This window comes from Coregonus lavaretus (assembly GCF_964263955.1).
Source record: "Coregonus lavaretus genome assembly, chromosome: 29".
NCBI lineage: Eukaryota > Metazoa > Chordata > Actinopteri > Salmoniformes > Salmonidae > Coregonus > Coregonus lavaretus.
Window position 1 is genome coordinate 11,179,928 of NC_140016.1, and position 24,700 is coordinate 11,204,627.

Here is a 24,700-nt window from a genome sequence, read left to right on the forward strand (position 1 = left end):
AGCATCTCCGTGCAGTCAGACCTTTGATTATTTTGTGCCACCTGGGCCACAATGATAAGCCCCCTCTTTGAAACCCCCTCTCTTACTGTTAAGTTAATTTGCAAGATGTTGAAAATTGGTGCAACAAATACACAGCCTCTGTCTTCATTTTTCTAGGTGTTCATCACAGTGATTGACACCAACAACCACCGGCCCCAGTTCTCTCAGCCCCAGTATGAGGTCAGCATCCCAGAGGACACAGTACCAGAGACAGGCATCCTGCAGCTCAGTGCCACAGACAGAGACCAGAGGAACAAGCTATCCTTCACTCTGCTGAGCAGCACTGATCTCTTCAGCCAGAGGAGGTTCAGGCTGGACCCTGGAACGGGACAGCTCTACACCACAGAACCGCTGGACCATGAGGTCATGCACAAACACATCCTCACTGTCATGGTAAGACAACATGAGGGATCTACCGCCACACCCTCACTGTCATGGTAAGACAACACTAGGTATCTACCGCCACACCCTCACTGTCATGGTAAGACAACACGAGGTATCTACCGCCACACCCTCACTGTCATGGTAAGACAACACTACATATCTAACGTATCTGTGTTCCTGATGGCACGCTATTCCCTTTATAGTGCACTACTTTTGACCATGGCCCACAAAAGTAGTGCACTATATAGGGAGGAGGGTGCTATTATTTGGAACGCACAATGAGTCATGTATCACTCATAACACGCAAATCAAGCTGATAAACAAGCCTTTTAAATCAGATCAAGCTGATAAACAAGCCTTTCAAATCAGATCAAGCTGATAAACAAGCCTATCAAATCAGATCAAGCTGATAAACAAGCCTTTCAAATCAGATCAAGCTAATAAACAAGCCTTTCAAATCAGATCAAGCTGATAAACAAGCCTATCAAATCAGATCAAGCTGATAAACAAGCCTTTCAAATCAGATCAAGCTAATAAACAAGCCTTTCAAATCAGATCAAATCAAGCTGATAAACAAGCCTTTCAAATCAGATCAAGCTGATAAACAAGCCTTTCAAATCAGATCAAATCAAGCTGATAAACAAGCCTTTCAAATCAGATCAAATCAAGCTGATAAACAAGCCTTTCAAATCAGATCAAATCAAGCTGATAAACAAGCCTTTCAAATCAGATCAAATCAAGCTGATAAACAAGCCTTTCTGTGTCACTGTGTGGATGTCTTGGTTGATGTTTTGGTTGAGAAACAGGCCTGTAGGAATAACTTGTACAGTGTAGCACCTACCCAGGTGAGATATATGGTATTTTATATGAGTACTGTGATCCATGTGTTTTCCAGGTGCGTGATGATGATGTGCCTGTAAAGCGTAACCTGGTCAGAGTGATAGTTAACGTGGAGGACACCAATGATAACACCCCCTGGTTCACCAGCTCCCAGTACTCAGGCCAGGTGTTTGAGTCAGCCGCTGTGGGATCGGCTGTACTTCAAGTTACTGCTCAGGACCGAGACAGAGGAAGCAATGCAGAGATCAGCTACATCATAGAGTCAGGTACAGTACTGTTCCTACCACACTGTTGAAAATATGACTCTGTGTACCATTACTTTTTAGTCTTTGACTATTAATTAGTAACTACAGTACACCAGACTGTAGAATAACAATCCATGCTGCTACTAATTTCTCTTTTGCTGTTTTCCCTTCACAGGGAACGAGGACAACTCGTTTGCTATCGATCTAGTCCTGGGGACCATTACAGTGGCGAAGGAGCTTGATCGTGACGACAAGAGTCAGTTTGAGCTGGCTGTAAAGGCGTCAGACAGAGGAGAGCCTCCACTGAGTGCGGTGACAACAGTACGTATAGCTGTCACTGTGCCAGATAACGCCAGGCCCAGGTTCCCTGAGGAGGAGATCTCAGCTGTTATCAGTGAGACAGCCCCTGTAGGGAGCTTAGTGACTCTAGTCTCTGCCTGCGGTCACTCTTCTGTCCTCTACCAGATCAGAGAGGGAAATGTCAACAACGCCTTCGATATCAATCCAACGTCTGGTGTTGTTGTCACTCAGAGGCTGTTGGACTATGAGAGTGTGTCTTCATACAGACTGACCGTGCAGGCCACCAACATGGCGGAGATGGTGAACTATGTTATAGTCCGTATTCACCTCAGAGATGAGAATGACAACAGTCCAGTGCTCACACAGACAGAGTTCAGAGGAGTTGTCAGTGAGTCCGCCCCTGTTAACAGTATGGTGCTGACCAATGGAAAGTCTCCTCTAGTTATCCAAGCCACTGATGCTGACAGTGATCTGAATGGCAGGCTGGTCTACCAGATTGTAGAGCCGTATGCCCTTGGTTACTTTGCCATTGACTCCAGTACCGGAGCCATTCGCACTGTCACTGACCTGGATTATGAGCAGAGGTCAGAGTTCAACTTCACTGTGCAGGTCCATGACAGTGGAAAGCCACACCTTTTCTCCGAGATCATAGCCAGTGTCACCATCCACATCACTGATGTCAATGACTGCCCCCCAACATTCAGCCAAGACGTGTTTGAGACGTCTGTCATAGTGCCAACCTACAGTGGACTGAAGGTGATTTCTATAAACGCCACTGATCTGGATTCAGGAGCTGGTTCCAAACTGCTGTTCTCTATCTCAGATGGAAACATTGGAGGTAAATTCATGATTGATCCCACGTCAGGTGTTATTTCTGTTTTGGATCCAGTCCAGTTGCGAAATGGGTACGAGCTGACAGTCAGAGTGTCTGACGGGAGGTTCACCAAGACTGCCCTGGTCAAAGTCAACATAAGAGAGAACCAGAACAAAGATCTGGTGTTCACCAAGGACCTGTACACAGCCTCTCTACCAGAGAACTCATCTGAGAGGAAAACTCTGGCTGTGGTAACTACTGTGAGAAAAAGGATAAACGAACCTCTGTTTTACACCATCTTGAACCCACAGGGGAGGTTTGAGATTGGACACACCTCTGGTGTGCTGTTTACGACTGGAATACCTTTTGATCGAGAGGAACAGGATACGTTTGAGATCGTTGTGGAGGTGACAAAGGAACAGAGATCCTCAGGAGTGGCTCATGCTCTTGTGGTGGTGACCATTGAAGATATAAATGACAATGAGCCTGTATTCATGGGACTCCCCTACTCAGCCCTGGTGCAGATAGATTCAGCAGTGGGTCAAGTTGTCAGGCAGATAACCACAGTGGATAAAGACACTGGTAGGAATGCTGAGATCAAATACCAGCTAAAAGAAGACTGGGGATATTTTCAGATCAGCCCCTCAGGGGAAATCTCTCTCAAAAGGACTATTCACCCAAAAGACGTTGACAAAAAGTTTGCGATCAGCGTCATCGCTAAAGACAGAGGGGACCCATCTCTCTCAGCGACAGTGGAGGTGGCGGTGACGGTGGTGAGCAAAGCCGTGCCTGTGTTTGAGAAATCCTCCTATGACATAGTTATACCAGAGGATGTTCCAGTAGACACCTCCATTGTGAAGATCCAGGCCAAAGCCTCAGAGGGACCAAGGACTGTCTATAGCATCTCTGAGGGAGACCCTTTAGGTCAGTTCTCCATTAGTTTCATCACTGGTGTCTTCCATGTTGTACAGCCGTTGGACTTCGAGACCCACCCAGCATACAGACTTAGCATCCGAGCCTCAGACTCACTTACAGGGGCTCACTCTGAAGTTTTCCTTGACATTATCTTGGAGGACGTCAATGATAATGCACCGACTTTCAAAGAGAGGTTATATGAGGCTAGTGTGTCTGAGTCGGCTGACATTGACTCGTCAGTGTTACAGGTGTCTGCCATAGACTCAGACTCAGGCAACAACAAAGTGCTGTTTTACCAGTTAGTGGAGGAGGGGGGTGGCTCCTCAGATTACTTCACCATTGACCAAGACAGTGGGGTGATCATGACATCTGGCCTGTTAGACTATGAGGTGGGACCACAACATAGGTTGGTGGTCAGAGCTGTGGATGGGGGTGTCCCTGCCCAGTCCAGTGAGGTCCCAGTCATCATCTCAGTGACAAACATCAATGACAACCCACCAGTCTTCACTCAGCATCTGTATAAGGCTATGGTCAGCCAGCTGGCCGAAAGGGGTCATTTTGTAGCCTGTGTGAGGACCTCTGATGCTGACCTGTCAGACACTGACCGCCTGGAGTACTCCCTACTCTCTGGCAATGAGGACTCCAGCTTCATCATAGACGGAAGGAGTGGAGAGATTGTCATATCGAACCACCGCAAGCTGAACATGGAGCCACTGTATAACCTCAGTGTGTCTGTGTCTGATGGGCTTTATAGTAGTGTATGTAACGTCCAGGTCACAGTGATCACTTCTAACCTCCACAGCCCCTCTTTCTCCCACACTGACTCTGTTATAGAGCTGTTGGAGAACTCCCCTGTTGGCACGTTGGTCACTCAAGTCACAGCTACCGATAAAGATACAGGAGTGTATGGCAAGGTGACATATTACATAGTCAATGACGTCGCAAAGGATAAATTCACTATCAATGAAAATGGGGAGATTTTTACTGTGGAAATCTTAGACAGAGAGAATGTAATCAGTAGCCTAATCTCTATTAGTCTGATGGCTACAGATGGAGGGGGAAAGCTAGGCTTCACCACTGTCAACGTGATCCTGACGGATGTTAACGATAACGCTCCTCAGTTCAGGGCAGCAGAATACAAAGCCAATATTCCCAGGGATGTCGCTGAAGGAACTATCATAGTCAGAGTTACTGCTGTGGACGCAGACGAAGGCAGCAATGCTGACATCACTTACACTGTAGAATCTGAGGTGGGAGGTTTTGACATACATCCTCTCAATGGTGATGTAATCGCCAAAGACAATTTTACGGCTTATAAAAATGACCTATCCTTTTATGTGAGTGCTAAAGACGCTGGAGATCCACCTAAACAAACTGTGGTGCCAGTATACATCAGACTACTGCCCAAGGAGGTGACAGTGCCAAAACTAGTTGAGTTACAGAAGAGATGGTCAGTCAGTGAGGGTCTTCCTATAGGTTCTGAGATAGATGTCATCCAAGAGAGTGAGCAGCCTTTGATATACAACCTTGTTAAAGGCAGCACCCCTGAGAGCAACCAAGACCAAGTCTTCGTTGTCAACACAGACACAGGGAAGCTCAAACTAGCCAAACGTCTTGACTTTGAATACACTAAATGGTACCTGCTGACTCTGCAGGCACAGGGCGACCTAGAGGGCATTGACGTGATTACTACTGCCCACCTCCATATTCAGGTACAGGACGTCAACGATAACAGTCCACAGTTTGAATCGGACTCTTACAGATCATTTGTTGTTGAGAACCTACCTAGAGGAACCTCAGTGATTCAGGTGAGGGCTACTGATCTAGACTCAGGAGTGAACGGCCAGGTTACATACAGTCTGGACCAGTACCAAAACTCTGTAGAGGTCCTGGGGATATTTGCTGTGGATGGAGAATCAGGGTGGGTCACAACACTGAAGGAGCTGGACCGGGAGCAGCAGGACCGGTACTCAGTAGCGGTACTGGCTACAGACAGAGGGCATGACGGGAGGCTGAATGCCACTGCAACAGTGGAGGTGACAGTGGTGGACGTGAATGACAATCCCATGCGCTTCACGGAGGAGGTGTTCAGGGCCAGCGTCAGTGAGGACATCCCCGTTCCTAGCAGGGCCATAGCAGTCCTGAGGACCACCGACAGAGACTCTGAAGACCTCAACAAGCCAATCTGCTGTTTCATCACAGGTACTCTGGCTGGCTTGAGTGGACATATTGTCTTTGAATTACAGAATTTTACAGGGATGTTTCAGTTGCTTACATCAGTTTTGGATACTTTTGCAAGATTGTTTGTTACCCTGAATGTCATATTTCCTTTGCCTCTCCCAGGAGGTGATCCACGGGCTCAGTTTGGCCTGGAGCACTCTCAGGGGGAGTGGAGGGTGGTGGTGAGGAGAGCTCTGGACAGGGAGGAGAGGGACCGCTACCTCCTGAACGTCACTGCTACCGACGGAACGTCTGTGACCACAGCCACTGTGGAGATCAGTGTCCTCGATGCAAACGACAACAGTCCTGTCTGTGAGAGGGTAAGGGTTGGGCAGTACAAAGACACTTAGAGCACATACTGTAACAGAGTGAAAGTACTGTTAAACAAAATGGCCTACAGTAATATGACATCCTATGAAGTTTCTTTGTAATATGAAGTTTCTTTGTAATATGAAGTCCTATTAAGTTTCTTTGTAATATGAAGTCCTGTGAAGTTTCTATGTAATATGAAGTCCTGTGAAGTTTCTTTGTAATTTGAAGTCCTGTGAAGTTTCTATGTAATATGAAGTCCTGTGAAGTTTTTTTGTAATATGAAGTCCTGTGAAGTTTCTATGTAATATGAAGTCCTGTGAAGTTTCTATGTAATATGAAGTCCTATGAAGTTTCTTTGTAATATGAAGTCCTGTGAAGTTTCTTTGTAATATGAAGTCCTGTGAAGTTTCTTTGTAATACGAAGTCCAAAAGTTTCAATGTATTTTGTTGAGTTTCTTACAGAGTTGTTTACTTCATGTAACGTCCATGACTTCCTCTACAGGCTCTCTATGCCCAGACAGTCCCTGAGAACACTCCTGAAGGGAGGCTGGTCCTGCGAGTCTCTGCCACTGATGCAGACATCCAATCCAACGCTCAGATCTCATACACTCTCTCTGGAGATGGAGCTGATTACTTTAGCATTGAATCAGACACAGGTACTGTATATGTGTCAGACACATAATCATCATGTTTGTTGAAAATTGTTCACCAAATGTTACTAGTAAATGTTCTAAGAGTGGAGCCTTCTAAGAGACGTAGTTGTCTGTGCTGTGTGTTCTCTGAAGGCCAGCTGAAAACCCTGTTGCCGTTGGACCGCGAGGAGAGGGATGTGTACAGTCTGGTGGTGCAAGCGGAGGATGGAGGACAGCGTTACTGCCAGGCTAATGTGGTGATAACAGTGGGAGATGTCAATGATAACGCTCCTGAGTTCACAGCTGACCCCTACCCTGTCACTGTCTTTGAGAACACTGAGATAAACACGTATGTGGCACGGCTACAGGCCACTGATCTGGATGCAGGTAAGAGGCTTTATATTAAGGCCTTTTAGGATCTAATGCATTAACGTGCCAAAAAGTATTCATGTTATGATAAGATATATCCTGTTATTAGACATAACTAATGTAATAAATGTGCACCAAATAATTACGATTTACAGATCAATTAGAATAGATGGCTGATGTAATGAATAAAGAGCCTTGAGAAAAGTCCTAATTCACATTCAAAAGAAATGGTTGGTGTGGTATACCTTTTGAAATTAGTCTCGCAGAAGTTTCCAAAGTCATAATGAACTTGTAAGCACTGGTTGCTCTTTGTTGCCAAGCAATCAATTATGAAGTAAGACAGAGAATGAGGTCTGTGCTTTATCCCGGCATTAACGCAAGACACACACACAGACACACACACACACACACACACACACACAAATTAACACACAGCGCAGACTGATGGAATTATTCAACTGAAAAAAGATTGCTTTGATGATGAACTGACATAATGTTATTTAGTCTGTGTCACGATCGTCAAAAGGAGTGGACCAATGCGCAGCGTTGAATGCGAACATCTTTTATTATTATTCACCACACGAACAAAAACAACAAAACGATACGTGAAGTCCTTGGGTACATACACAAACCAACACGGAACAAGATCCCACAAAACACAAGTACCAAACGGCTGCCTAAGTATGGTTCCCAATCAGAGACAACAAGCAACAGCTGATTCACGTTGCCTCTGATTGAGAACCACCCCGGCCAACATAGAAACACATGAACTAGAAACTGAAACAATGAACACAAAACATAGACTCTACACACCCTGGCTCAACATAAAAGAGTCCCTAGAGCCAGGGCGTGACAGTACCCCCCCCCCCCCAAAGGCGCGGACTGCGACCGCGCCAACATAAACCGAACAGGGGAGGGCCGGGCGGGCATTCCTCCTCGGAGGCGGATCCGGCTCCGGGCGTGACCACCACCCTCTAATAACCCCCCCGTAGTGCCCCTGGTCTGGTCTGGCCCCGCTGGCTGGAGCTAGACTGGACATCGGTGGAGCGGATTGCTTAGGCTCCGGTGTGGAGAAGCTGACCGGGCACGGGCTGTGCCGGACTGACGACGCGCACCACAGGCTTGGTGCGGGGAGCAGGAATGGGCCGGACCGGGCTGACGACGCGCACCCCTGCCTTGGTGCGGGAAGCAGGAACGGGCTGGACCGGGCTGACGATGCGCACCACAGGCTTGGTGCGGGGAGCAGGAACGGGCCGGGCCGGGCTGGCGACGCGCACCATAGGCTTGGTGCGAGGGGCAGGAACAGGCCGGGCCGGGCTGGCAACGCGCACCATTGGCTTGGTGCGGGGAGCAGGAACAGGCCGGGCCTGGCTGGCAACGTGCACCATTGGCTTGGTGCGAGGGGCAGGAACAGGCCGGACCGGGCTGGCGACGCGCACCATTGGCTTGGTGCGGGGAGCAGGAACAGGCCGGGCCGGGCTGGTGACGCGCACCATTGGCTTGGTGCGAGGGGCAGGAACAGGCCGGACCGGGCTGGCGACGCGCACCATTGGCTTGGTGCGAGGGGCAGGAACAGGCCGGGCCGGGCTGGCAACGCGCACCATTGGCTTGGTGCGGGGAGCAGGAACAGGCCGGGCCTGGCTGGCAACGCGCACCATTGGCTTGGTGCGAGGGGCAGGAACAGGCCGGGCCGGGCTGGCAACGCGCACCATTGGCTTGGTGCGAGGGGCAGGAACAGGCCGGGCCGGGCTGGCAACGCGCACCATTGGCTTGGTGCGGGGAGCAGGAATAGGCCGGGCCGGGCTGGCGACGCGCACCATTGGCTTGGTGCGAGGGGCAGGAACAGGCCGGACCGGGCTGGCGACGCGCACCATTGGCTTGGTGCGAGGGGCAGGAACAGGCCGGACCGGGCTGTGGAGACGGACTGGAGGTCTGGAGCGAAGAGCTGACACAACCCGTCCTGGCTGAATGCCTATCTTAACACACTCTGTGTGAGGCATCAGCACAGGACATACAGGGCTGTGTACACGTACTGGCACAACAGCACGTGACACTGACGCAGGATATCCGGGACCGAGGAGGGGTACTGGAGGCCACGAGCGTTGAGCCGGCACACTCCGTCCTGGCTGCATGCCCACCTTAGCACGACACGTGCGTGGTGCTCGCACAGGACGTACCGGACTGTGCCGGACCACTCGCGGCACAGTACGCAGCTCCGCATATCTCGGAACCTGCCCAGTCTCACGCTGCCTAGCCTGAGTACGGGGAGTTGGCTCTGCTCTACCTCTAGGCTCCGCCAACCTCCCTTCCGGCCCCCCAAACCCAGTGGCCTCCTCTCCTAATCCCCAAACTCGCCCTGTAGCTGCCTCCAGCAGCCCCGTCGTCCATGCCGTGTGCCCCCCCCTAAAAATGTATTGGGGTTGCCTCTTGCGTGTCCGACGTCGGCCCGGTTGGCGCCGCTGCTCCTCTCTACGGCGCGCCTCCACCGTCTCCTCCCACGGACGGCGATCCATACCGGCCTGGATCTCCTCCCAAGTCCAGGACCCTTTCCCGTCTAATATCTCCTCCCAAGTCCAGGCTGTCTGCTCCTGGACACGCTGCTTGGTCCTGTTATGGTGGGATCTTCTGTCACGATCGTCAAAAGGAGTGGACCAATGCGCAGCGTGGAATGCGAACATATTTTATTATTATTCACCACACGAACAAAAACAACAAGTCCTTGGGTACATACACAAACCAACACGGAACAAGATCCCACAAAACACAAGTGCCAAACGGCTGCCTAAGTATGGTTCCCAATCAGAGACAACAAGCAACAGCTGATTCACGTTGCCTCTGATTGAGAACCACCCCGGCCAACATAGAAACACATGAACACACCCTGGCTCAACATAAAAGAGTCCCTAGAGCCAGGGCGTGACAGTCTGTTATTGACAGTGGTCCTTTCCTCTTAACAGTCAAGCCTAAATATTCCTCAAATCCACTTAAACAACAGCAAGCTGTGTAAATAATATTTCCTCTCCAACCAACCAACCCACAGGAAAACAACAACAACATAATTAAAGACTTCCTCTATATGGACTTCATGCAGTGAGTGAGTGATTGATACAGAAAGTTCATGATAGTGCTTTTGTCCATTTGTCCTCGGCAATACAAGTATAAAGAGATGGTATCCATTATACATTAGGTAGTTTGCTTCAGTCAACAGCCCTAACCAAGGTGAAAACACACTTACACATGGCCAATAATATATATACAGTATATATTTTAAAACACTCACACTTGTAATTTCCTACTAGCATCTACTTTGCTGATTACTACTTTATTGAGGAAAAATGTACTTACTGTGAAATGTGGTTGTCTAACCTAGCTATCTTAAGATGAATGAACTAACTGTAAGTCACTCTGGATATGACACCCTATTCCCTATTTAGTTCACTACTTTTGACCAGGACCCATAAGGCTCTGGTCAAAAGTAGTGAACTATGTAGAAGGGAATATGGATGGTGCCATTGGGGACACAGCCTTTGGTTCTGTTCCCAGCAGAAAGACTTACTGTATGATGATGTAGTTATGCATGTCTGTCATTCTTCCACAGTGTTGTTGTGTGGATTTACAACAAATTGTAGCTGTTTGTTCCAATATACCTCTAATTGACCTCTTACTGGTGCTTTTCAGCACTTCATATTGAGACAATAGTGCTCTCCTTGGAGCCATTTCTTTTTCGCCTGGTTATTTCTCCATGGACTCCTACCTAGGACTTTCCGTATCTCCGTTGGTACCTGCTGTGATAGAGAGCCAGACAGACTTTAATCTGTGATAAGAGTTGAGTTATGCAGCACACTCCTCTCTGGTTGCATCATAAATGGCACCCTATTCCCTTTATAGTACACTACTTTTGACCAGGGCCTATAGGCCCTGTGCCCTATATATGGAGTAGGGTGTAGTTTGTGATGCCTGCCTGGCTGTATTCATCAGGGTCTGTTGTTGTGAAGCAGCCATGTCGCGCCCCAGCCAGGCCTCTATCATAAACAACACTAATCACAGACCTAAACACAGACGTGCCCATAGGATGTTCATGTCATCACAGAAAGACTCATTCTCGCTGGCCTCAACAACGTGCATCATTCAGGACGCCACACAGGAATGAGAGTTTACAGGATCAGTTAATGAATTGTTTTGTCACCTGATGACTCTGGAGGTTGTTGAGATCATGGAGAGATTTGGCCCGAATTCACTCAGCTGCCGTGCAGTTATCTTAACAAATGACTGTGGTCAGATACAGTATGCTGGATATGCTTGGGCTGGGCTGGGCAAGCTCTGGTTAAAACACGCCATTGACCTCCCATTCCATCTGGACTGTTCATGTAGGATAGAGTGGAGATGGCTGTGCATTTATGGGTTAAACTCTCTCTCTCCCTCTCTCTAGAAAACAACAGCAGGATCCTGTATTCCTTTGAAGACTCAGCCGATGGCCGATTCTCCATCCAGCAGGATTCAGGGCTGGTCCGTGTGGAGCGACCCCTGGTGAGGACCCAGGCTGGGTACACGCTGCGTGTCCGGGCCACAGACCAGGGCTCACCCAGAAGACTGTCCTCTGTCTGTTCTGTGCTGGTCTCTGTGCTCAGCGCCAACGACAGACCCCCGGCCTTCCAAAACAGGGACTATGGCGTCACGGTGTCAGAGGACGTCACCTTGGGGACCCAGGTGGTCAGGGTGTTTGCGGCTAGCGGTGACCCCAAGGCCACCGCTGACATCACCTACTCCATCGTCAACGGCAACGAGCATGGGATGTTCAGCATCGACTCACACACCGGTAGCTATACTATAAATGTCAACTTTATTGTTTATGCCATTAGCTGTCCTAGTCATGTGTGTTTAATGTCCCTTTACTGAGCGTATGTGTGTCTACAGGTGACATTTTTGTGACCAAGGCTCTGGATTATGAAGCGTCCCATGAGCACTATTTGACAGTACAGGCCTTGGACAAAGGCAGGATGAGCCAAGGTGACATTGCCACAGTAACCATCTACTTGACAGATGTCAACGACAACTCTCCTGTCTTCAGCCAGGAGGTGTACTCTGCTGTGATCAGTGAAGATACCGACACGGGCCTGACCATGTTGACCGTGAGTGTCTAGTAGTACTAAAACTGCAATCACTATAAATGAAACATTTTCAACCTTTGATTTGTACTCAATGCTCTATAGAAAGAAAGGGGGGAAATCCTGCAGTGTCATTTTACTAGAAAATGTCTGATGCAATATTGTTAACATGTCCATTCATGCACTCTGTTCTTTGTTGTTAAGGTGATGGCTAATGACATTGATGGTCCCTCCAACAACCACATCCACTTTTCCATCGTGAAGGGCAACCAGGCCGGGCCCTTCACCATAGACACGGTCAGCGGTGAGGTGAAGGTTGTCTGCCCGTTAGACCGAGAAAAGGTAGCTAACTAACTTTCCACATTCTTCCCATCTTTCTACCCATGTTCCTCTTATTCAACAGAGCACAATTAACACTCCAACTGTCACAGTTTGAAGCAGACAAGGATTGGCAATGTTACAAGCCTCAATTGTGTCTAATTGCTCACTAAGTCTAGAGTTGATTTTTTTCCACCCCTTCACTCTGTGTTAAAACTAGGTGGCTTCGTACACTTTGACGGTACTGGCATCAGACAGTGGGAGCCCCTCCAGATCCAGCAGTGCCCTGATCAACATTGACGTGTCGGATGTGAATGATAATGCACCCGTGTTCTCTGAGGCCGACTACAGCCTTGTCATCCAGGTAAGACAGGCATGTCAGAGGTAGACATGCCACGGAGAGATAAGAGAGAGATTACATCTGACAACACTGACTACACGTCTGAAATGAAGTGAGGTTTAGCTGGAGGGTGCAAGTTAACTGAAGTTAAGAGGACTCAGAAACGTTATTGGGTGCCATAGAGTTGCACTTGAAGCAGGTGAGTGTAAGGAATAGTGTGAGGTATAGATACAGGATGTATAGCTGAGAAGAGAAAGACAGGATAAACGAGGGAGCTTCAGTAAGCCTCTGAACAATAGCTCCTGAATCAGCATCGAAAGACATGGATATGGAATCTCTCTCTCTCTCTCTCTCTCTCTCTCTCTCTCTCTCTCTCTCTCTCTCTCTCCTTCTCTGTCCCCCTCTCTCCCTCTTTCTCTCTCCCTCTTTCTCTCTGTCTCTCTCTCTCTCCCTCTTTCTCTCTGTCTCTCTCTCTCTCTCTCTCCCTCTCTCTCTCGCCCTCTTTCTCTCTCTGTCTCTCTCTCTCTCTCTCTCTCTCTGTCCCCCTCTCTCCCTCTTTCTCTCTCCCTCTTTCTCTCTGTCTCTCTCTCTCTCTCTCTCTCTCCCTCTTTCTCTCTGTCTCTCTCTCTGTCTCTCTCTCTCTCTCTCCCTCTCTCTCTCGCCCTCTTTCTCTCTCTCTGTCTGTCTCTCTCTCTCTCTCTCTCTCTCTCTCTCTCTCTCTCTCTCTCTCTCTCTCTGTCTCTCCCTGCCTCCCTCTGTCCCCCTCTCTCTCTGTCTCTCTCTCCCTCCCTCCCTCTGTCCCTGTCTCTCTCTTTCTCCCCCCCCCCCCCCCCCCTCCCTCTTTACCCCAGGAGAGTGTCCCAGTAGGGACCAGTGTTCTCCAGCTGACTGTAACAGATAGGGATGCCTCCCACAACGGCCCCCCGTTCTCCTTCACCATCCTGGGGGGAGACGAGGGAGGCTCCTTCCTAATAGACCCCCAGGGAACCCTCAGGACCACCACACTGCTGGACCGCACAGTAAAGGACCACTACATACTACATGCTCAGGTTGGACTACATTCATAAATGTAAATTTTTCTGAAATGTGTTTTGTTCTTGATACAGTAAATGAATAGTAATCGATTAACCATAGAGGTGACTGAAGGGTCGTATATCTGCTATCTGTATTTTTTTTTAAATCTTATATATATTTTTATTTTTTTTGTATTTTTTTTGTCATGTAGCAGACGCTCTTATCCAGAGCGACTTACAGGAGCAATTAGGGTTAAGTGCCTTGCTCAAGGACACATTGACAGATTTTTCACCTAGTCGGCTCGGGGATTAGAACCAGCGACCTTTCGGTTACTGGCACAACGCTCTTAACCACTAAGCTACCTCCTGTATCAGGGAGCACCAGTAGGTTCACCGGAAACACAGGAATGGTTGCAAGCTTCTGTGATCATAGCAGAGTTGGTACAGATTGCCCTCATTCCAGTATTGATTCTCTTCTTTAATCCCAGAAGCAGCAGTGACTAAAAGTCCACCAACTCCCCCCTCTGGTCAGCAATGGCGCTTGCAAGCCTGTTATTTTATCCTCTTAACCTGAAGTGAGGAATTCAAGCACTGGGTAGCGATTATAATGATAGGTTGTAATAATTATGTAATGGTTGTGGTTCTGTTGTGTTTCCTCAGGTGTTAGACAGTGGCAGACCACCGATCCTGGCCTCCACAGTGATCAATATCAGGGTGATCCAGGAGAGCCTCCACCCCCCTGCTATCCTCCCCCTGGAGGTACTCATCTCCACCCCAGGAGAGGCCTACCCGGGCGGGGTGCTGGGTCAGATCCGAGCCACTGACCAGGACCTTTATGACTCCCTGACCTACCACCTCCAGCCCGACATAGCCAACACACTACTGTTCTCCCTGTCCCCCTCAGATGGCCGGCTGGTGACCCGGCCGGGTCAGGTCCTCAAACTGGGCCACTACCTGCTCAACGTCACCGTCACCGATGGACGCTTCACCACGGCAACCGGTGTCGGCGTGCACGTCCACCAGGTGACCAAGCGCATGCTGGAGAGCTCCGTGGCTGTCCGCCTGGCTGGGGTGGGCCCCGAGGAGTTCATAGGGGAGCACTGGAGGGGCTTCCTGAGGGCGCTGCGCATGGTGGCAGGGATCAGGAGGAGTGATGTCCAGCTGGTCAGTCTGCAGCCCTGTGAGCCCCCTGGTAGCCTGGATGTCCTGCTGACCACTACCAAGGACAGGATCCTCCTCAGTAAGCTCAATGCCTCTGTGGGGGCTATTCAGGAGGTTACAGGCCTCCGCGTGGTCAGGGTGTTCAGGAAGCTATGTGCAGGCTTGGACTGTCCTGCCATGCTCTGTAGTGAGGTGGTCACCCTGGACCAGAACTTCCTGACCACCTACAGCACGGCTAGACTCAGCCTCATCACCCCGCCACATCACAGATCTGCTGTGTGCCTCTGCAAAGGTACAACACACAACACACATCACACATCACACAATACACATCACACAACACACACCACACACCACACCTCACACCTCACACCTCACACAACACATCACATATCATCAGGCTATTGATAAAACAATAGAGGTCGTCCAATACACTACATTTTGGTCGTGTCCCAAATGGCACCCTATTCCCTACATAGTGCATTACTTTTTCCCATAGCTGTATGAGCCCTGGTCAGAAGTAGTGCACTATATAGGGAATAGGGTGCCATTTAGGATGTGTCCTCTCCCTCATTGTATTGATTTGATATGCTCGGTACTAGGTGGTGAGTGTCCTGTGTTGAAGCAGCTCTGTGAGGGGAAGCCCTGTCCTGAGGGATGTGTGTCCAACCAGAGAGAGGGACCATACAGCTGTGTCTGTCCACCTGACCAACAGGGAGGATGCTCAGGTACTCTCTGTCACTTAAACAACCTAACAGATCATCAACCAAGATAGTGTTTGAATGACTGTTTCTTTAGTCTAATGTTGCTAGACATTATTCTCACATTCCAGATGAATAGAGGATGACGAACAGAATTACATTTGAGTCATTTAGCAGACGCTCTTATCCAGAGCGACTTACAGGAGCAATTAGGGTGAAGTGCCTTGCTAAAGGGCACAACGACATATTTTTCACCTAGTCGGCTCAGGGATTCGAACCAGCGACCTTTCGATTACTGGCCTAACGCTCTTAACCACTAAGCTACCTGCCGCCCTAGAATGGCTCCTGTTTCTTCGGATCCTATATAACCATTACTTCAGTCACCACCAAAACAGATATTAGTAACAGAGATGTAATGTGTCACATAACAAACTGATCCGTCTATCTGTTCTTTTTAAACCACAGGAGGTCAGTCTCTGTGGTTCAGTGGGAAGGGTTACATCAGGTACCGTCTGATGGAGAACCGTAATAGAGAGGAGATGAAAGTGTCTCTCAGACTGAGAACGCTGTCCCACCATGCCACTCTCCTGTTCGCCAGAGGAACAGACTACAGCATTCTAGAGGTAGGTCTATAGATGAGTCCCAGATGGCACCTATTCCCTATATAGGGCTCTGGTCAATAGTAGTGCACTATAAACTAGTGCACTATATACAGAATAGGCCACAAGTTGCTGTTGGTTGTTCAGTTAGGAAAATCAATAATGTAATTTTAAGGGAATAAAACAGGCCATAAACTCAGGTGTAACACATCCATCAATACAACACTATACAGTACACCTCTAGAGACACTCACATACTGAATTGGAAAATAGTATGCGTTTAGTCAGTATTCTCTGACATCACATTGTCTGCGTTCCAAATGGCACCCTACTCCATCTACACTCAGTGGCCAGTTTATTAGGTAAACCCATCTAGTACCGGGTCGGACCCCCCTGTAGCCATGAAGGGATGCACCTGCTCAGCAACAATATTCAGTTACACTCTGTAGCTCAAACGTTGCTCAATTGGTATCACGGGACCTAACGTGTTCCAGGAAACATTCCCCACATCATTACACCACCGCCACCAGCCTGTATCGTTGACACAAGGCAGGATGGGGCCATGGACTCATGCTGTTTACGCCAAATCCTGACACTGTATTCAGCATGACGCAACTGGAACCGGGATTCGTCGGACCAGGCGATGTTCTTCCACTCCTCAATTATCCAGTGTTGGTGAATGCGTGCCCACTGGAGCCACTTCTTCTTGTTTTTAGCTGATAGGAGTGGAACCCAGTGTGGTCATCTGTTGCAATAGCCCATCTGTGACAAGGACCAACGAGTTGTGCGTTCCGAGATGCCGTTCTGCACACCACTGTTGTACTTTGCCGTTTTCAACTCTTTCTCTCTACCGCACCTGCTATTTCAACCTCTATGAAAAGCCAAGTGACATTTACTCCTGATGTACTGACCTGTTGCAACCTCTACAACCACTGTGATTATTATTTGACCCTGCTGGTCATCTATGAACATTTGAACATCTTGGCGAAAAATCTGGCCTTAATGCCCATGTACTGTTATAATCTCCACCCGGCACAGCCAGAAGGGGACTGGCCACCCTTCAGAGCCTGGTTTCTTCCTAGGTTTCTGCCTCTCTGGGGAGTTTTTCCTAGCCACCATGCTTCTATATCTGCATTGCTTGCTGTTTGGGGTTTTAGGCTGGGTATTCTGTATAGCACTTTGTGACATCTGCTGATGTAAAAATGGCTTCATAAATACATTTCATTGATTGATTGTTTTGTGGCCCGGCTGCACATTTGTTGCTATTCTCCTTCAACAAGCTGTTTTCGCTCACAGGACTGCCACTGACTGGATGTTTTTTGTTTGTAGCACCATTCTCGGTAAACCCTAGACACTGTTGTGCGTGAAAAGCCCAGGAGGGCCACCGTTTCTGAGATACTGGATCCGGCGCGCCTGGCAGCAACAATCATACCACACTCAAAGCCGCTTAGGTCACACGTTTTGCCCATTCTATCGTTTAGTCTAACAGGAACTAAATTCCTGTCTACCTCTTTTATATAGCAAGCCACTGCCACCTGACTCACTGTCTGTAGGAGCAAACCATTTTAGTGAATGGGGTGGTGTACCTAATAAACTGGCCCCTGAGTGCACTACAGTGGGGGAAAAAAGTATTTAGTCAGCCACTAATTGTGCAAGTTCTCCCACTTAAAAAGATGAAAGAGGCCTGTAATTTTCATCATAGGTACACGTCAACTATGACAGACAAAATGAGAAGGAAAAAATCCAGAAAATCACATTGTAGGATTTTTTATGAATTTATTTGCAAATTATGGTGGAAAATAAGTATTTGGTCAATAACAAAAGTTTCTCAATACTTTGTTATATACCCTTTGTTGGCAATGACACAGGTCAAACGTTTTCTGTAAGTCTTCACAAGATTTTCACACACTGTTGCTGGTATTTTGGCCCATTCCTCCATGCAGATCTCCTCTAGAGCAGTGATGTTTTGGGGCTGTCGCTGGGCAACACGGACTTTCAACTCCCTCCAAAGATTTTCTATGGGGTTGAGATCTGGAGACTGGCTAGGCCACTCCAGGACCTTGAAATGCTTCTTACGAAGCCACTCCTTCCAGATCGAGGCAGATTATCAGTGGTCTTGTATGTCTTCCATTTCCTAATAATTGCTCCCACAGTTGATTTCTTCAAACCAAGCTGCTTACCTATTGCAGATTCAGTCTTCCCAGCCTGGTGCAGGTCTACAATTTTGTTTCTGGTGTCCTTTGACAGCTCTTTGGTCTTGGCCATAGTGGAGTTTGGAGTGTGACTGTTTGAGGTTGTGGACAGGTGTCTTTTATACTGATAACAAGTTCAAACAGGTGCCATTAATACAGGTAACGAGTGGAGGACAGAGGAGCCTCTTAAAGAAGAAGTTACAGGTCTGTGAGAGCCAGAAATCTTGCTTGTTTGTAGGTGACCAAATACTTATTTTCCACCATAATTTGCAAATCATAAAAAATCCTACAATGTGATTTTCTGGATATTTTTTTCTCAATTTGTCTGTCATAGTTGACGTGTACCTATGATGAAAATTACAGGCCTCTCTTATCTTTTTAAGTGGGAGAACTTGCACAATTGGTGGCTGACTAAATACTTTTTTTCCCCACTGTATATAGGGAATATGGTGCCATTTCAGACATAACCATTAGTGATGGGTAAAAACTCAATACAATGTATCATATCATTTTGACAATATCACAAAATCATTTTTGTTGCGCTAGTTGGCTGTACCTGCACCAAGGCTCCAGTATTTTCCTTCATAGCTTGTTCTCCATCTTATTTTTAAATAGGGAGCCAATTTATTTTCAACACTTTTATTTCTGTGACTGATCAAAACTTGTTTTCTCATGGCTCTCTTGTCCCTCTGCAACAGACATATGGTGGGCAATATGTGTGGAACATCAAATCGCAAAAATATCACAGTATTGAATTGCAATATACACTACATGACCAAAAGTATGTGGACACCTGCTCGTCGAACATCTCATTCCATTCAGCCACAAGAGCATTAGTGAGGTCGGGCACAGATGTTGGGTGATTAGGCCTGGCTCGCAGTCGGCGTTCCAATTCATCCCAAAGGTGTTCGATGGGGTTGAGGTCAGGGCTCTGTGCAGGCCAGTCAAGTTCTTCCACACCGATCTCGACAAACCATTTCTGTATGGACCTCCCTTTGTGCACGGGGGCATTGTCATGCTGAAACAGGAAAAAGCCTTCTCCAAACTGTTGCCACAAAGTTGGAAGCACAGAATTGTCTAGAATGTCATTGTATGCTATAACGTTAAGATTTCCTTCACTGGAACTAAGGGGCCTAGCCCGAACAATGAAAAACAGCCCCAGACCATTATTCCTCCTCCACCAAACTTTACAGTTGGCACTATGCATTCGGGCAGGTAGCGTTCTCCTGGCAGCTTTACACCACTCTAGCCAACGCTTGGTATTGCGCATGGTGATCTTAGGCTTGTGTGCGGCTGCTCAGTCATGGAAACCCATTTCATGAAGCTCCCGGGGAACAGTTCTTGTGCTGACGTTGCTTCCAGAGGCAGTTTGGAACTCGGAAGTGAGTGATGCAACCGAGAACAGAAGATTTTTACGTGCTATGCACTTCAGCACTCGGTGGTCCCGTTCTGTGAGCTTGTGTGGCCTACCACTTCGAGGCTGAGCCGTTGTTGCTCCGAGACGTTTCCACTTCTCAATAACAGCACTTACAGTTGACCGGGACAGCTCTTACAGGGCAGAAATTTGACGCACTGACTTGTTGGAAAGGTGGCATCCTATGATGGTGCCACATTGAAAGTCATTGAGCTCTTCAGTAAGGCCATTCTACTGCCAATGTTTGTCTGTGGAGATTGCATGGCGGTGTGCTCAATTTTATACACCTGTCAGCAACGGGTGTGGCTGAAATAGCCGAATCCACTAATTTGAAAGGGTGTCCACATTCTTTTGTATATATTGTGTATATAGGATTGTGAGAATCGCAATACATATCGAATCGGTACCAAAGTATTGTAATAATATTGTATCGTGAGGTCCCTGGCAATTCCCATGCCTAACAACCATTGTCTATCTTAATGAACCCACTACTGCCCCCAGATAGTGGACGGTAAGCTGCAGTACGAGTTTGACTGCGGCAGTGGCCCAGGCATCGTCTCTATCCACAGTGCCCAGGTCAGTGATGGCCAGTGGCACACCGTATCCCTTGAGGTAGACGGCAATCACGCCATGCTGGTTCTGGATCAGCTCTACACAGCCTCGGGCACGGCTCCAGGCACCCTCCACTCCCTCAACCTGGACGGAAGCCTATTCCTGGGAGGTGTTTCTGAATCTGACCAGCAGCGTTTGCCAGTCTCTCACAGTCGTGATCTACAGGGTTGTATGGAGGCAGTCAGGTATTTGATGTTTCCCTCCTTTTTGTCCACTTTTTTTCAAATGTTGTCCTTCTTTTCGTAAAGTGATTTGTGACAAACTTGCTTGTGAAATGCATAAATAAATGTTGATTTAATTTTGTCAGGTTTAATGGCTATGATCTGAACCTGGACACCGAGGCCCAGGCCCATGTTCTAGTAGAGGAGGTGGTGGGGGTGACACCAGGCTGTGGGACCCTCCCTGTCCCAGACTGCTCCTCTCAGCCCTGTGGGAATGGAGGAACCTGCTCCACTCTGCCTCATGGAGGTAGGAGACAGACCATTTACTGACAGAGATGAATCACCATACAGTCCTATTCACAGTCTATACAGAACACATTGATCTCAAACATCTTGTTGTCCTATATATATTATTTTGTACATTATACACTTGTTTCTATTGCAGGTTACTTCTGTAAATGCAGTGACTTGTTCATGGGGTCTCACTGTGAGGTGGCTGCTAGCCCCTGTTCCTCCAACCCCTGTCTGTATGGAGGAACCTGTGTCCTGGACAACCAGGACTTTTACTGCCAGTGTAGAGGACAGTACTCAGGACCACGGTACATAGAGCAGTTACCCATTATGGACTGAAATTTTGAATAATGTGTCCCAAATGGCACCCTATTCCTTTGTAGTGCACTACTTTTGACCAGGACCCATAGGGTTCTGGTCGAAAGTAGTGCACTGTATAGGGAACAGGTTGCCATTTGGGACACAACCAATCGTGACCTTGAGGTTCTATCTGACATCTTGGTCAAAAATGAGTTATTCACATAGAGTTGCTCTTTAGGTGGTCCTTAACATGTGAGACATGTCAGATTTATTTTACAATGAAAAAAATAATAATCTGCAAGTTCTATCTGCGCAAACACCTTTTAACTTGGTGCTATAAGGTTCTATCTACACAATGCTGGGCTGCCAATCAAAAAGAACTGTATGGAAGGTGATATTATTGAGTCATGAAAGAGGAAGCCGTCACAAAACAGTTACAGTGGGGAAAAAAGTATTTAGTCAGCCACCAATTGTGCAAGTTCTCCCACTTAAAAAGATGAGAGAGGCCTGTAATTTTCATCATAGGTACACGTCAACTATGACAGACAAATTGAGAAAAAAAAATCCAGAAAATCACATTGTAGGATTTTTAATGAATTTATTTGCAAATTATGGTGGAAAAAAAGTATTTGGTCACCTACATACAAGCAAGATTTCTGGCTCTCACAGACCTGTAACTTCTTCTTTAAGAGGCTCCTCTGTCATCCACTCGTTACCTGTATTAATGGCACCTGTTTGAACTTGTTATCAGTATAAAAGACACCTGTCCACAACCTCAAACAGTCACACTCCAAACTCCACTATGGCCAAGACCAAAGAGCTGTCAAAGGACACCAGAAACAAAATTGTAGACCTGCACCAGGCTGGGAAGACTGAATCTGCAATAGGTAAGCAGCTTGGTTTGAATAAATCAACTGTGGGAGCAATTATTAGGAAATGGAAGACATACAAGACCACTGATAATCTCCCTCGATCTGGGGCTCCACGCAAGATCTCACCCCGTGGGGTCAAAATGATCACAAGAACGGTGAGCAAAAATCCCAGAACCACACGGGGGGACCTAGTGAATGACCTGCAGAGAGCTGGGACCAAAGTAACAAAGCCTACCATCAGTAACACACTACGCCGCCAGGGACTAAAATCCTGCAGTGCAACGTGTCCCCCTGCTTAAGCCAGTACATGTCCAGGCCCGTCTGAAGTTTGCTAGAGTGCATTTGGATGATCCAGAAGAGGATTGGGAGAATGTCATATGGTCAGATGAAACCAAAATATAACTTTTTGGTAAAAACTCAACTCGTCGTGTTTGGAGGACAAAGAATGGTGAGTTGCATCCAAAGAACACCATACCTACTGTGAAGCATGGGGGTGGAAACATCATGCTTTGGGGCTGTTTTTCTGCAAAGGGACCAGGACGACTGATCCGTGTAAAGGAAAGAATGAATGGGGCCATGTATCGTGAGATTTTGAGTGAAAACCTCCTTCCATCAGCAAGGGCATTGAAGATGAAACGTGGCTGGGTCTTTCAGCATGACAATGATCCCAAACACACCGCCCGGGCAACGAAGGAGTGGCTTCGTAAGAAGCATTTCAAGGTCCTGGAGTGGCCTAGCCAGTCTCCAGATCTCAACCCCATAGAAAATATTTGGAGGGAGTTGAAAGTCCGTGTTGCCCAGCGACAGCCCCAAAACATCACTGCTCTAGAGGAGATCTGCATGGAGAAATGGGCCAAAATACCAGCAACAGTGTGTGAAAACCTTGTGAAGACTTACAGAAAACGTTTGACCTGTGTCATTGCCAACAAAGGGTATATAACAAAGTATTGAGAAACTTTTGTTATTGACCAAATACTTATTTTCCACCATAATTTGCAAATAAATTCATTAAAAATCCTACAATGTGATATTCTGGAGAAAAAAAATCTCATTTTGTCTTGTCATAGTTGACGTGTACCTATGATGAAAATTACAGGCCTCTCTTATCTTTTTAAGTGGGAGAACTTGCACAATTGGTGGCTGACTAAATACTTTTTTCCCCCACTGTATCTCAAAACTATACATTTTGCAGGTAGAACCTTGTTGTCCCAAGTCCTTGATTATTCATATCATAGGTTATAGTCCCAAATCTTTGATTATTCATATCATAGGTTATAGTCCCAAGTCTTTGATTATTCATATCATAGGTTATAGTCCCAAGTCTTTGATTATTCATATCATAGGTTCTAGTCCAAAGTCCTTGATTATTCATATCATAGTTTCTAGTCCCAAGTCCTTGATTATTCATATCATAGGTTCTGGTCCCAAGTCCTTGATTATTCATATCATAGGTTCTAGTCCCAAGTCCTTGATTATTCATATCATAGGTTCTAGTCCCAAGTCCTTGATTATTCATATCATAGGTTCTCGTCCCAAGTCCTTGATTATTCATATCATAGGTTCTGGTTTTCTTTTTTCCACCACTTTGTCAGAAGAATGGTCAGCTCTTTATGGTAAAAACAAATAAATACAGGTGCCTTAGAGCATGTTTTGTCTTGTTCTATATCAAACCTCCAAGGAAGGGGTATTTCACAAAAATTTCAAACTTACCACATTTTATTGATAACTAGCAAGTAGTTTAATGACTTTGGGTGTCAGAGACCAGACACAAATATATCAGTTTACTCATCCAGAGCTAAGCTTTAGCAATGCTGCTAGTTATCCATAGGATATCGCTTTAATGAAAGTGTGATGAACATGAATTAATATATATGATGTGATTAGAAAGAAGGAAGGGTATTATCTTTATTTAATCATTAAATGTTTGTACTTTTCTATGGAAATTTGAATTATTTTAACATTCTGTGCCAAATAGAACCTTCCCACTGGGCACAGACCTCAGTTCAACACAGAAATATCTAATTTACATAAGTATTCACACCCCTGAGTCAATACTTTGTAGAAGCACCTTTGGCAGCGATTATAGCTGTGAGTTTTTCTGGGTAAGTCTCTAAGAGCTTTCCACACCTGAATTGTGCAACATTTGCCCATTATTCATTTCAAAAATCTTCAAACTCTGTCGAATTGGTTGTTGATCATTGCTAGACAACCATTTTCAGTCTTGCCATACATTTTCAAGTAGATTTAAGTCAAAACTGTAACACAGCCACTTAGGAATATTCACTGTCTTCTTGGTAAACAACTCTGGTGCAGATTTGGCCTTGTGTCTTAGGTTATTGTCCTGCTGAAAGGTGAATTAATCTCCCAGTGTCTGGTGGAAGGCAGAATGAACCAGGTTTTCCTCTAGGATTTTGCCTGTGCTTAGCTCCATTCCGTTTCGTTTTTATCCTGAAAAAATCCCCAGTCCTTAACAATTACAAGCATACCCATAACAGCCACCACTATGCTTGAAAATATGGAGAGTGGTACTCAGTAATGTATTGGATTTGCC

The 24,700-nt window shown here is 47.0% G+C and overlaps 1 protein-coding gene across 1 annotated transcript in view; it reads left to right on the plus strand.

Annotated features, from left to right (window-relative positions):
- fat1b (FAT atypical cadherin 1b) overlaps window positions 1-24,700 on the plus strand; it is a gene marked incomplete at both ends in the record, with an annotated part of 86,446 nt that overhangs the window by 40,837 nt on the left and 20,909 nt on the right. The window contains 16 exons of the mRNA XM_084146998.1: window positions 157-432; window positions 1,319-1,529; window positions 1,684-5,739; window positions 5,881-6,077; window positions 6,572-6,725; window positions 6,855-7,088; window positions 11,500-11,886; window positions 11,985-12,199; window positions 12,380-12,517; window positions 12,714-12,857; window positions 13,685-13,852; window positions 14,507-15,299; window positions 16,174-16,331; window positions 20,415-20,710; window positions 20,833-20,993; window positions 21,132-21,285. Coding sequence (XP_084003124.1) covers window positions 157-432; window positions 1,319-1,529; window positions 1,684-5,739; window positions 5,881-6,077; window positions 6,572-6,725; window positions 6,855-7,088; window positions 11,500-11,886; window positions 11,985-12,199; window positions 12,380-12,517; window positions 12,714-12,857; window positions 13,685-13,852; window positions 14,507-15,299; window positions 16,174-16,331; window positions 20,415-20,710; window positions 20,833-20,993; window positions 21,132-21,285 — 7,742 coding nt within the window. The remainder of the gene's footprint in view (window positions 1-156; window positions 433-1,318; window positions 1,530-1,683; window positions 5,740-5,880; window positions 6,078-6,571; window positions 6,726-6,854; window positions 7,089-11,499; window positions 11,887-11,984; window positions 12,200-12,379; window positions 12,518-12,713; window positions 12,858-13,684; window positions 13,853-14,506; window positions 15,300-16,173; window positions 16,332-20,414; window positions 20,711-20,832; window positions 20,994-21,131; window positions 21,286-24,700) is intronic.